At 39.9% G+C, this 13,564-nt stretch overlaps 1 protein-coding gene across 19 annotated transcripts in view; it reads right to left on the bottom strand.

Moving 5' to 3' along the window:
- Positions 1 to 13,564, bottom strand: part of DLGAP2 (DLG associated protein 2) — a 468,772-nt gene that overhangs the window by 151,791 nt on the left and 303,417 nt on the right. For 5 of the 19 annotated variants that reach the window (XM_065056017.1, XM_065056018.1, XM_021293529.2 and 2 more), the window contains one exon: positions 11,530 to 11,562. The exons of 9 other annotated variants lie outside the window; for them this stretch is intronic. In XM_065056017.1, the coding sequence (XP_064912089.1) occupies positions 11,530 to 11,562 (33 nt within the window). Of the gene's footprint in view, positions 1 to 8,548; positions 8,669 to 11,529; positions 11,563 to 13,564 lie in introns of all 19 variants that reach the window. 5 more of the 19 variants (XM_021293531.2, XM_065056028.1, XM_065056025.1 and 2 more) reach the window with 2 other exon arrangements.

Here is a 13,564-nt window from a genome sequence, read left to right as displayed (position 1 = left end):
GTCAATGCAATATTTTATACTTGTCTATTTTGAGCAGCTACCACCTGAAAATTTAAAAGCATTTTCAAGACTTACTTGTGAAAAAGCTTATATTTAATAAATGTTATGAGAATGAGGAAATTAAAGAAGACAGGTTTTAAGCGAGGAGGCAAAGTTTGCAGGAAATCAAGCTTTAACTTGTGATTGTCAGACTTCTGTCTCAACCTTAAGACAATTCTTTTTACTTCATGAGAGCATTATAGAGAAACAGTCAGCTTCTTTCCAAAGAAATGTGGGATCTAGTGCAAAATTAGAACAAGCTGGTTTTTAAAAAAAAAAAATAAATACTTGTAATCACAGAATCACAGAATCACAGAATCGACTGGGTTGGAAAAGACCTCAGAGATCATCGAGTCCAACCCTTGGTCCAACTCTAGTCCATTTACTAGATCATGGCACTAAGTGCCATGTCCAATCTCAGTTTAAAAACCTCTAGGGACGGCGAGTCCACTACCTCCCTGGGCAGGCCATTCCAATGCCTGACCACTCTCTCTGTAAAGAATTTCTTTCTAATATCCAGCCTAAATTTCCCCTGGTAGAGTTTAAGCCCATGCCCCCTTGTCCTGTTGCTAACTGCCTGGGAGAAGAGACCAATCCCCACCTGGCTATAACTTCCCTTCAGGTAGTTATAGAGAGTGATGAGGTCACCTCTAAGCCTCCTCTTCTCTAGACTAAACAACCCCAGCTCCCTCAGCCTCTCCTCATAGGTCTTATGTTCAAGTCCCTTCACCAGTCGTGTTGCTCTTCTCTGGACCCGCTCCAGCACTTCAATGTCTTTCCTGAACTGAGGGGCCCAGAACTGAACACAATACTCCAGGTGTGGCCTCACCAATGCAGAGTACAGGGGAAGGATCACTTCCCTTGTCCTGCTAACCACGCTGTTTTTGATACAGGACAGGATACCGTTGGCCTTCTTGGCCACCTGGGCACACTGTTGGCTCATATTGAGCTTCCTGTCAATTAGCACCCCCAGGTCCCTTTCTGTCTGACTGCTCTCCAGCCACTCTGCGCCCAGCCTGTAGCGCTGCAGGGGGTTGTTGTGACCAAAGTGCAGCACCCGGCACTTGGCCTTATTGAACTTCATCCCATTGGAATCAGCCCATTTTTCCAGTCTATCCAGATCCCTCTGCAGAGTCCTCCTGCCTTCCAGCAGGTCGACACTCCCTCCCAACTTGGTGTCATCAGCAAATTTGCTGATGATGGTCTCAATCCCCTCATCTAAATCATCAATAAAGATGTTAAACAGGACTGGACCCAACACTGACCCCTGGGGAACACCACTAGTGACTGGCCGCCAGCTGGAAGCAGCCCCATTCACCAGCACTCTCTGGGCCCGGCCCTCCAGCCAGTTCTTAACCCAGTGTAGAGTACACTTGTCCAAGCCATGGGCTACCAGCTTTTGCAGGAGTATATTATGGGAGACAGTGTCAAAGGCCTTGCTGAAGTCCAGATAGACCACATCCACAGCTTTCCCCTCATCCACCAGGTGAGTCACCTGATCATAAAAGGAGATCAGGTTGGTCAGACAGGACCTGCCCCTCCTAAACCCATGCTGGCTGGGTCTGATCGCTTGTCCATCCTGAAGGTGCTGTGTGATTCCATTCAGGATGCTCTGCTCCATAACCCTGCCAGGCACCGAGGTCAGGCTGACAGGCCTGTAGTTGCCAGGGTCAGCTCTGCAGCCCTTTTTGTGGACTGGGGTAACATTGGCCAATTTCCAATCATATGGGACCTCCCCAGTGAGCCAGGACTGTTGGAAGATGATGGAGAGCGGCTTGGCAAGTTCTTCTGCTAGCTCCCTCATCACCCTAGGATGGATCCCATCTGGTCCCATAGACTTGTGAGGATCCAGATGGCTCAGTAAATCACCAACTATTTCCTCCTGGAATACAAGGGGCCTATTTGGCTTTCTATCTCTGCCAACCATCTCCAGACATGAGTTGTCCTGAGGGCCACCTGTCTTACTGGTAAAAACTGAGGCAAAGTAGGTATTAAGTACCTCAGCTTTCTCCTCATCTTTGTTAACTATATTTCCCTCAGAGTCCAACAGAGAATGGAGGTTTTCCTTGCCCCTCCTTTTGTTATTAACATATTTGAAGAAGGACTTTTTATTATCCCTGACAGAATTGGCCAAGTTAACTTCAAATTGCACTTTTGTTTCCCTGATCTTTTTTCTGCATGATCTAGCTATTTCCATAAATTCTTCATAAGTAGCCAGCCCTTTTTTCCACAGTCGGTAAAGTCTTTTTTTATTTCTGATTTCATTCAAAATCTCCCTGTTTAGCCAAGCCGGTTGTCTTCCCCGCCGGCTAGCCTTTCGGCACTGGTATAGCCTGTTCCTGTGCACTCAAAACCACCTGCTTGAAGCATGTCCAACCCTCCTGGGCCCCCTTGTTTTTAAGCATTGTTTCTCAGGGTATGCTCTGAACTAGACTTCTGAATAGGCAAAAATCTGCCCTCCGGAAGTCCAGCGTAGAGGTTTTGTTAATGGTTCTCTCTGCATCTCTGAGTATTGAAAATTCTATTATTTCATGGTCGCTATGCCCCAGGCAGCCTCCAACCACTACATCTCCCACCAGCCCTTCTCTGTTTGTAAACAGTAGGTCTAGTGGGGTCTTGCCCCTGGTGGGCTCATTTACCAGCTGATGAAGGAAATTGTCCTCTATACACTCTAGGAACTTCCTAGACTGCCTCTTCTGTGCAGTATTGAGCTCCCAGCAGATATCCGGCAGGTTAAAGTCACCCACAAGAACAAGGGCCGTCGATTTTGAGACATCTGCCAGCTGCTTGTAGAATAATTCATCTCCTTCATCGTCCTGGTTGGGTGGTCTGTAACAGACACCCACGAGGATGTCAGCCTTGTTGGACTTCCCCCTGATTCTGGTCCACAGGCACTCAACCTTGTCACTGCTGACCTCAAGTTTAACAGAGTCGAGTGACTCTCTAACATATAAAGCCACCCCTCCACCTCTCCTACCCTGCCTATCTTTTCTGAAGAGCTTGTAGCCACACATAGCAGCACTCCAGTCATATGAGTCATCCCACCATGTTTCTGTGATGGCAACTATGTCATAGCTTTCCTGCTGCACGATGGCTTCCAGCTCCTCTTGTTTGTTGCCCATACTGCGTGCATTAGTGTACATGCACTTCAAGTGGGCTGCTGATTTCCCTCTTAATTTGGGCTTTCCATCCGTAGGCTGATTTTTGGAGAGCCCAGTTTCAATCCCTTCCCCCTTCAAACCTAGTTTAAAGCCCTCCTGATCAGCCCTGCCAACTTATGGGCTATAGTCCTCTTGCTCTCCCTAGAAGGATGAAGCCCATCTGATTTGAGGAGACTGGGTACCACGGAGCTTGGCCCATGGTCAAAAACCCCAAAATTTTGACGGTGACACCAATCCTTAAGCCACCTGTTGATGAGATGGGCTTTTCTGCTCCTCTCTTTATTTAGTTCCTCATCCATCCCAGCTAGCACAGGAACTGAGGCAAATATCACTTGTGCTCCCGTCCCATGAACTGACTGACCCAGTGCTTTAAAGTCCTTTTTAATTATCTTGATACTTCTTCTGTTGATGTCCTCGCTGCCAGCTTGGACTACTAACAGGGGATAGTAGTCTGAGGGCTGAATTAGCTCTGGAAGTCTTCTATTAATGTCCCTCACCCTGGCCCCAGGAAGGCAGCAGACCTCCCTGTGGGATGGGTCTGGGCGACATATAGGGCCCTCACTCCAATGGAAAGCTCAATAACTATACACAGTACTTCACAGATATGTCAGTCTCTAAAAACTCCACACTTTGGCAGATTCATGTCAAATTTATGCCATGAGCCAACGATGTTGTCTTCTTTCAATTCAAAATCTAAATTATTCTCCTTAAGAATTTGCCTTTGGCCATAATTCCAATTTAATATTTTTCTTCATCTGAGTTCTTGTGGACTATAGAACTGTTTTAAAACACCTGAATGTATTTCTTTTAGGAGATTTAACATTTCAGAGTCTTCATTTGGTCTGTTTCTCTTAACACTATGAAGTGATGAGGCTATTTAAGATGTTATGTGGCATAACAGGTTCAAAACAATTTACATCAGCATCACAGGCTGAATGTAGAGCACGAAGAGTTGAATGACAGTCTAGAAAAATTGCTGCCTTAATAGAATGTTCAGGATAATTTGACAAACCAAATATCATAATTGCTGTCGCCCTTGTGGCTCTCAAGTAATTATGTTTCAGATTTTTCTAAAGAGAAATGTTTAATTAAAGAAGAATCAAGTAATGAATTCATGTATTTGCAAATCAGAGATACATCTTGTAGCTCTACAGTATCTAGTAAAGTACAAATATATATTTTTTTAATTTTTATTTCTTTTAAATTCTGTTTGGTTGTAATGAATGAGGTATATATAATAATAACTCTGATTCATCCTGTACTTTGAACATGACATACCCCACAGGACTTAAAACCAATAATTAATAAAATATCACAAAAAGAATGAATGAAAAGCAGAACTAAAAATTAAATTCTTAACCTGATATTAAACAAGATCCAGAATTGTGCAGAACTCACTGAGACATTTTATAACTCATGTTATGTTAGTAGTACCTGTACCTCTATACCAACAGTTATTTATACAGTTCTGGTTGAACAACTATAAATCATAGTGAAGAACCAATGAAATGAGAACAAGTAATCCTGAAGAGTAAAATAAACCTATATGGTAAAGCACCAGCATCATATGTTTCCGTGAAACTCTTAATTTCAAAGATAGAATATAAAAGTCCTTTTGAAATTACCTCATTTTCAATAGAAGCTTGTATCCTTTTCATTTTTCTGTTTTGCTTATATTTAAGTGGAAAATAAACAGGTGAAATTGAGGATACATAATTTTTTTTTAAATACAGGACTGAGATTCACACAACTGTCAAATTCCCGCCTGATTAGCCACGTTAGTCTGTTTTCCCATCTTTGTTGCTCCATGACCAGGCCCGCGCCCTGGAGCAGGTCCCAGCCCCACACTGTGCACGAGCCGCCGGCATCCCCACCCCAGGACAGGTTTGCTCAGCGACGTGCGATCCTCATCGCTCGGCCACCCGTAACAGAAGGCTCCGGAGCAACCCAGATGGGAAACTCGCGTGCCTGAAAGAGCTCAGAAGTAAAAGAATTCACAAAGTAAATTTCAGTCAATTTGAGATATTTTTTTTTAGTCTTTCCACCCCGGTGCAAATTCACATATCAGACTTTTCAATTTGGTATGTAATGCTTGGTGGCAGCCTGATATTTTGAACAGCAGGACTATGCACTGTTAAATCCTAATCAGGACTCTAAAGGCAACAGAAATATAGTGTACACACAAGCTTTCTTCGCAGAAGTTTCAACTGAGACAAAAAACTCAAGGGGTAGGCACAGAACTATAAGAAATTACTGGAACTAAAAAAAGTTGTAAAGCCAGATAAGACCTATGCCAGATGAAGTGTAATAGATAAAAGGAGGCTTATTTCTGTCCATTCCATTTTACAGAACAGGAAGAACAAAGGGAGCTCAACCACGAGTGACTTTTTTGTTTTGTTTTGTTTACTAGCTCATCATACTCCACTCCCTTATGGTTTGTTGGCTTTCATTTTATGTTTTTGTTTGTTTGTTTTTAATCAAGCTTGTCTTCAGCCTAAAATGAAATATCCTGCTCCTTTTGAACTTGGCATTCATAAAAAACAATAAATGAATAATTTAAAAAATATGACTAAAGTTTAGTAGAAAGGTTAGAAAAAAATCATTTATCCAGATTTCAATTCACTGGGCAGGCATTTCCCTTGATAAAATCAAGAGGATAGCTAGCCAAAAGCATCTGTGAAATAACAATTTATCCAAATTTGTTCTTTAAAGATCTGTCAACTCTAATTAAATAACACTGAACTTTGATATTCTTTTGTTGATACTCTTGGACTAAATTCCTCTCAGCATTATTTGTTCTAAAACATCGATTTTTCATTAATATTCTACCCAACCTTACACATGCTTTGGGCAAAGGCAGAAAAAAAGGATGCAGATGGGACTTCCTGTGCTCCTGACTCAGTGCTACAGTAACTGCAAATAATATGGTTGAGCAGATACCTTCAGATAAACTTTGATTTCAGCCACAAAGCCCCAGTACTGGTGTAACGAATTAAATGACCATTTAACTTTTAGACCCAGCAGATTTGTGAACAGGAAAGTGCACAGTTGAGTAGGCTATTAACTAACCTGTGAAATGATGCTCATTATATGGACCAAGTGTTACTTCTGCTGGAAAATGAGCAGGTCACCAACCAACTGCCTTGATCAGATACACCCAGGAATTAGAATAGATATTTTGTGTTCACATTTTATTAGCATTTGAAAACCCCTTTCTCTAAATACCTCCTATAGGACTGCACATGCCAAATTCCTACCATAGCTCAAGCTATTATAAAACAGCCTGAGAATGCCCATTCCACTTAGCTCCATCTTAGGTCTATCGACAGTGCTGGAGACAATACTCTTTTCCCTAGACTATTAAATGACTTTCAGGAACCAAAAAAGAGAAATATTTTGAAATTGTAATCTAGCATTACATCGCAAACAATGAGGAACTGTTAGAATAACCAGCCACAGCTTTGTCCCGGAGGTATTTCATAAAACCTCAAACATATTTAGATGAATTGCAACAAAACAGTATTCATCATTAACAGCATGAAAAACAAAGTCTGTGGATCTTCTGAAGAGATTTGATACTTTGAGTTGCTAGTAAGGAGGGAGAAAACACTCCATGCTAAAGCAGAATTAAAAGAAAATTCAACAAAGAGGCAGAACGTGCATTTGGATTATCTACTGTAGATTTGTAACTAAGGTGGCATCTAATTAATACATATGTGATCCACAACAGGAATTCATGGGCATGCTTCACAGCCATTGAAAAGCAAACCAGACAACTGCTATTAACTACCCTCTCCACCGAGCTCCTATGTGTTAAAGGTACATTCTTAATTTTTTCAGTGAGCCAATACAAGGTATTAGGTATAGGGATGTGGTTTGAGGGGTGTACTCGAATGTGGCATAATTTAGTGTAGCAGCAAGTACCTTGGTGCCTTTGCTTGGAGGGTGTTGGTCTCTTCTCCCAAGTAGAGACAGGACAAGAGGAAATGGCCTCAAGTTGTGCCAGGGGAGGTTTACATTGAATATTAGGAAAAAAATTCTTCCTGGAAAGGGTTGTCAGGCATTGGAACAGGCTGCCCAGGTCAATGATGGAGTCACCATCCCTGGAGGTGTTTAACAGGCATTTAGACGAGGTACTTAGGGACGTGGATTAGTGCTAGAATTAGGTTGGACTCAATGATCCTGGGGATCTCTTCCAAATGAAATGATTTTATGATTCTATGATTCTAATTGTTTTTGACAAGCTACTGTCACCAAAATATGTTTTAAAGCAAACAAATAGAAGACTGGGAACATGGGGGAACAAAGGACTTAGACCTACATCATGGGAGATTCTGTTCTGTGAGGTAAAGACCTAAGGAATGGTCTAAATTCATTATAATCTGCCCAGTTTTGTGGAACACTTATCTGTCAGACAGAAAATTGTAGTCCTAAAACCCAGATCTCTCTATGTTCTCTCATGAAGACAAAGGTGGGTTTATGAAGGAACATAGTTATCTGAGTAAAGAAGAGTAGCTTGGTTAAGAATACTGGGGAAAAGCCTTTGGTTACAGAGACTTCCAGCATCACATTTTCTGTTTAGCAGGTTACTGAAAACAAGGAGGAAATTTCATATCCTCACATGCTTTGAAGTCTCTGACCTTTTTTTTTCCCCATCCTTTTCCCTAGTGACACATTCCTCTTTGGAATAACGATCATCCAAAATTAGGTGCCCACCCAGGTACCAGCAGATTGGAAGAAGTTAGGGGAAAAACATTTGTTCCTGTTCTATCAGGTAAATGTTGGGATCACCACTTGGACTGCTTGACAAAGACAATTACTCTGCTTCTACATACAGCATTTTCAAAATTTGTACATGTTCATATTCTCTACAGTTCTCCTAGGTTTTGAAAAAATGAAGAGAGTTCCTAGGACAGCTCTCAGAAAACCAGTCTTACAGTGTGAGCCTTAGAGAGTACAACACATCTGGTTCACCAGAACAAAAGCTGAAAGGTGCCTGACTACTATATATAAATTTTAGTAGTCACAGGGGTGTTAAAACTGTGATAGTTTAAAGATAGGGAAGATGATAGGTTTGCAGATCAATGCAATAACTCATTAGGCCAGTTGGTATAGCCAGAAAAGGTACACAAGCTTCTGTGTGCATAGGCTTTTCAACAGGTCGCTGCAAATATGCAGTTTTTCATAGACACTTGTTCAGAAAACAAATGTGAAAAAGGGAGACTTTCAGTCTTACTAACAAAGGCATAGCAAAAGGAAGACTGGCAGCTGAAATGAGACAAATTCAACCTTTCCACAACATCGCAATTTCCTACCACTAAGGGTAATTAAATATTGGAATGGCTTACCAGGGGAGCTGGTGGACTCGCCATTGCTTGGAGCTTTAGGACGAGATTAGATATCATTGTAAAAGAGATGCTTTAATCCAGCTTCTGGAAGTTCTCAACATGCCCATAACACTTGCAGTTCTGCATTAAGACAATGACTATAATCAAATCTCATACTTTAGGGTTTCAGCTGATCAACTGTAAGGGTTATAAAGAATTTCTTTTTCCTTTCACATAACAACCAGACAGATACTTTGGTGTGGTTTATATCCTGATCTGTCTCTGAAGTAGCAGAGACTGCCCATGTCTACAGAAAACACAGGAGGAGCAGGTGGTCAGTGGTGACAGGGAAAATACTTTTTCTCAGCCTGGAATTCACCAAGCAGCCACATCCTAAAGTGAGCTCACTTTGAATGTGAAGCCATCTGGATGCAAACCACCTCTGACCTGGGGAGGGTGTGATTAGGTCAGTGCAGAACCAGGTCTGGTCTGTGCACCCAGCTGAGGGTCTGGGATGAGCATCGCACTAACACAGCAACGGGACTTTGGGAAAGGAGCCGCTCCACGCTCTGCCACTGCAGAGCTCTGGCCAAGGGGCCAGTGAAGAACTCGTGGCTCATCAAACCCTTAGTGGTCTTGTTAATAGAATCCTGCTGGGTTGGCTCAAAGGGAGTGCTTTTCCCAAGGTGAGATAAATAGAAATCTCATTTGAGTTTGTCTGTTTGTTCAGTGTGAGCTCCAAATCACCTGTTAATACACTATGATCATCTGGAGGTATCTCATCCAATTAACTAATTGCTATTGAAGAAGCGTAAGTAACACCTTGATCTTTTATCTCTCCTGAAAATCAACATGCTTTAGCGTAACTAAAGTTATCGTGTTTGACACCGGTATCAGGATGGATTTAGTGTTCTCTTTTCCAGTATAATTACGTACATCTGTAACTATACAATCTGCACTATTTTAGCAGAATACTGTCACGACTTAATTATTAAATGCAAGTAAAGCTGAAGACAGGACACTCTGCTGCTTTTACAGTTTTGTGTGAGAAGAGTATTTCTCAACTCTGTCAAATAAAGTGTAAAATGACAAATGATTCCTCTAGTGATTTCTGTGAGCTGCATAGTGGAATGTCCATACTGTGAGTCTCCAAATAAAGGTCTGTTTAAGTCAAGTCCACATTTCCAGGCTTTTATTCTTCTCAGCTACCTATACTATTATCCTACATCCCTTTGACAGTGAGTTAAATTCAAAGATATTTCTGTCTGTGCTAAATAATGGGCCGTTTGGTGCAGTTGTGCACAGCTACACCTGGAATGCAACAAAGGCATATAATTCACCTGTCCTGCAGTTCAGGACATTTTCCATGCAGAATAAGGATGACTTCTCTTTACCATAATTCTGAAGCACACAGAAGACTGTGTTGTCATTATCAGTCATTATCATTATGTTAAGACTGTCATATTTCAAGGTAAGAATGGGACACACTGTGATGGCACTATCTAGTAAAACAAAATATTAATGTAAAAACAAAAGCAGACTCAATTTTTAAAAAGGAGAAAAAAAAAAAGATACACTGATACTGCTTGTCTCAATGTCTATCTTGGTGATACATGCATATATTTGACAGCAATTGTGAATATCATATTTACAAGATGGCCCTATTATCCAATACATTATTCCATGAGTATTCTTACTCAAACCAAATCAGACTACTCAGGATAAGAATCTCCTCATCTGGGATGAAAACGGCAAAATCTGCAGTTAGAGTCTTCTGACCTCTCAAACAGACATCACTTGGTCTGCTGCTGTATTTAGGGACAAACAGCTCTGACAGACCCCGGACCCAGATCTGCTCCGCACTGCACACAAATTTAATGATAATGAATTTGAATCTTTTTTTGGTCATTTGTTCTACTGAGATTCTTTACCTAATGCCCACAGTGCAGAAATGCTTGGGAAACCTCAAATAAATCTACTGTCCTATGATTTTTATAGAATACTCTTTTAAACAAAAACTGAAGGAGGAATATTATATTATGCAATAGGCACATTAGAAGCCAATTATATAATAAAGACTAATATTGTTCTAATGATAAATATCATCACAAATTTCAACTAAATCTCTTTGGGATACAATATTATGCCTTCATTTTCACAACCTCTTCATTTGAAGGATTATTCAAGAACATTTTGAGTACAGGAAGTGTCTGCATATTTGCAGCTGAGATTTACCATATCTTGCAGAGTGCTCATTTCTATTCCTCCTGTGCCAAAATTTTTACCCAAGTAACACAGAAGTTCACGTCATCACTGAGCATTAAATTCTCTGCTCTTTTATTTCTGCTAAAAAATTCCTGAATCAGTATGTTTGAATTGTTAAGTAATTACAGTGGTAAGATTCTATATTTTTTAATTGAGCGGACTATTTTTAAAGTTAATTTCCATGCAGCAAAAAAAATGGATGTGTACAGTAGAATTCAAAGAATTAACATAATTGTTTTCTCATCCTTTCTTGATTCTTTACTGAAAATTATGTTCTTACTGTTCAAATCCCGCTAACCTGCTTCCTATAAATTTCTAGTAAGAGAACTGGAAATTCAGTATTTTATTTCTCGAATCTTAGCTTTCCTTAGACATTACCAGATACTTGGTTTTTCTTCTTTACAGAATGATGTGTAATTTTGAATTAACCAAAAATAATTTTGCTACAATTTCTGTTATGATTTTGTTATGATTAATACTTCTCCCCCCTTGATTTGCCTAATATTAAATATACTACAGTTAACATTTAAAGCACATTTTAAATTCTATTCTTTAAACTAGAGCATGTAATAGCTACCTCTTCTTCATTTATCTGAAATGTTAAAAACCCTAACAGTACAAATTTGACATATAACAAAATGCGGTCAGAATTAAATTTTACCCCCTCTAAAAGAAAACCCAGCAAACTCAATAGAAAACAAACAAATAACATAATCTAATCTAACTGTCCACTTTACCTGGAAATGCATGCCCTGTTAGAGAATCCAAATCTGAAATTAAAACAGTGAAAAAACAATCTTTAACACTAATTGAATATTAAAAAAAAAATTCAAAACAAAACCTGGCACCAAATATCACATTATCACCAACATCAAATCATATATATATGAAAGCAAAAAAAGAAGACTTAGCATTATATTATGGAGTTTTTCCTCTCCCTAGTTTTGTAAAGATGTAAAATAGAATCTAAAGATGAAAGTCTTGAACACTACGAGAAGATAATTTACTTTACTGTTTAAGACAGACAAACCACAATTAAATAGGAATTTTACTGTATTTTTAATGTTAATGAATCTCAGCTTTCAGAAGCTTATATTTGGACTATAAGCATTTGTTCTGAGTTTGTACATAAGAACAATAATTAGAAATCTACAGAATGCTTTTTACATTATATCATTTTAAGAAGATTTTCTTTCTTAATAACATAACAAATAAAAGACCAAATTTTGTCTATCCTAGTTTTCATTCATTCTTCCTTTTTTTTTTTTTTTTAATTAGTTGTTTTAAAAGAGAAGATAGCTGGCAGTATTCCTGCTGACATTACAAGGGCTTCACTGGTCTGAAGAGATAGCAGGCAGGTGCAGCAGTGGCACCGGTGGCACCAGAATGACAACTCACCAACTCGTACTGCAGCCAGAATTCAGAATGTCATCTTTGAAGGGCTTTGCCCCACCTTTGGAAATTCCATGTTCTTAACAGAGATATATTTAGTAACTTTGACGAGTTATACTCAGTGATACACTTGTAAATCTGTAACCAGGACTAAAAGAGTAGTCAGTTCTGAGAAAGCGTGGTCACAATATGAGCTAGGACTGCTGTTGCACTACTGAGGTGTAAGGCTAATTCTCAGACATACATGTCCAAAAAAGCCCTTCATAGGTACTGATTTGAGTGCATCTGGAAAACAATCCCTGTTGCTCGGAGCATTCCACCAGTTCCCAGTCAGCTCACCGAGATAACGTCTGTGACCCTCAGACTGTTCCTCTGTCACCTCACGGGGGGATGGCAGAGGGATGCAGTAGCCACGTTCTCTTGGAAAAGCACAACAGGCAGACTGTGGATGGCTAATTTACCCTGATACGTGTACACAAGAGCTCACCCTGCATTTATAGGAACTGAATGTATTCATTAGCAGTGCCTGGCAAAAGGCAGTTGGGCAATCTAGGCACTTTATTAGAAACTTCTAGTACTGTGTCTAAATCACTTCATCTTTAAACAAGGATTTTGTTTCCTGATAGCAACCATCAACAGATACAAGATTCTGGATTAATGGTTTATGCAACAGGAATCCTGAGCTGCTTGTAATACAATAACTGATTCTAAAAACTATTGGAAAAACATTTACTCATGATGAACTCCTGTATATACAACTTCTTCTACTGGAAGACAAGAGGAAAGTGTGCTTGACTTTAATAATTTATAGCTGTTTAAATGAGACAAATTTACTGAGGACTGAGAACATGCTTAATGTTGTAAGTGAACACCGGAGAAAAACAACCCAAAATGTGATAAATGTACTAGACAGAACTGCTTTCCAAAATCCAAGGTGGTGAACACAATGCATTAGCCAGCACAGTATGTGGGGTCTTTAAGTTCTATCATACTAAACTTCATCATAAATACAGCAGTAAGAAAAACTAAACTCAGCATTTTTCCTTCCAAAGCCTGAGAGACAGATGAATGTTGTTGCCTGCTAGGAGCACATAAAAACCCCACCAAAACCAGATTATGCATAAACAGAGTATCGAGCTATGTGTTGACTACTCTCTGAAAGCAGAGACAGAAGCAGCCGCCATGCAATTCTGGATCATCCCAAAAAAACATGAAATACTTGAATTGCCCAAACTGATGGCACTGTGTACATGCTGTGTACATGCTGTGTACACTGTGGCTGCCCATCCTATCACAGCAATAAGAAGTTCTACATAATTTTATTAATTAAAGTATCCTGAGACAAAACCTTAAAATCCAAGAAAAAGAACAGGAATAAAA

The sequence above is a fragment of the Columba livia genome, chromosome 3 (assembly GCF_036013475.1).
Source record: "Columba livia isolate bColLiv1 breed racing homer chromosome 3, bColLiv1.pat.W.v2, whole genome shotgun sequence".
Lineage (NCBI taxonomy): Eukaryota > Metazoa > Chordata > Aves > Columbiformes > Columbidae > Columba > Columba livia.
Note: the sequence above shows the minus strand (reverse complement) of the source record. Positions and strands in the feature narration are given on the sequence as shown.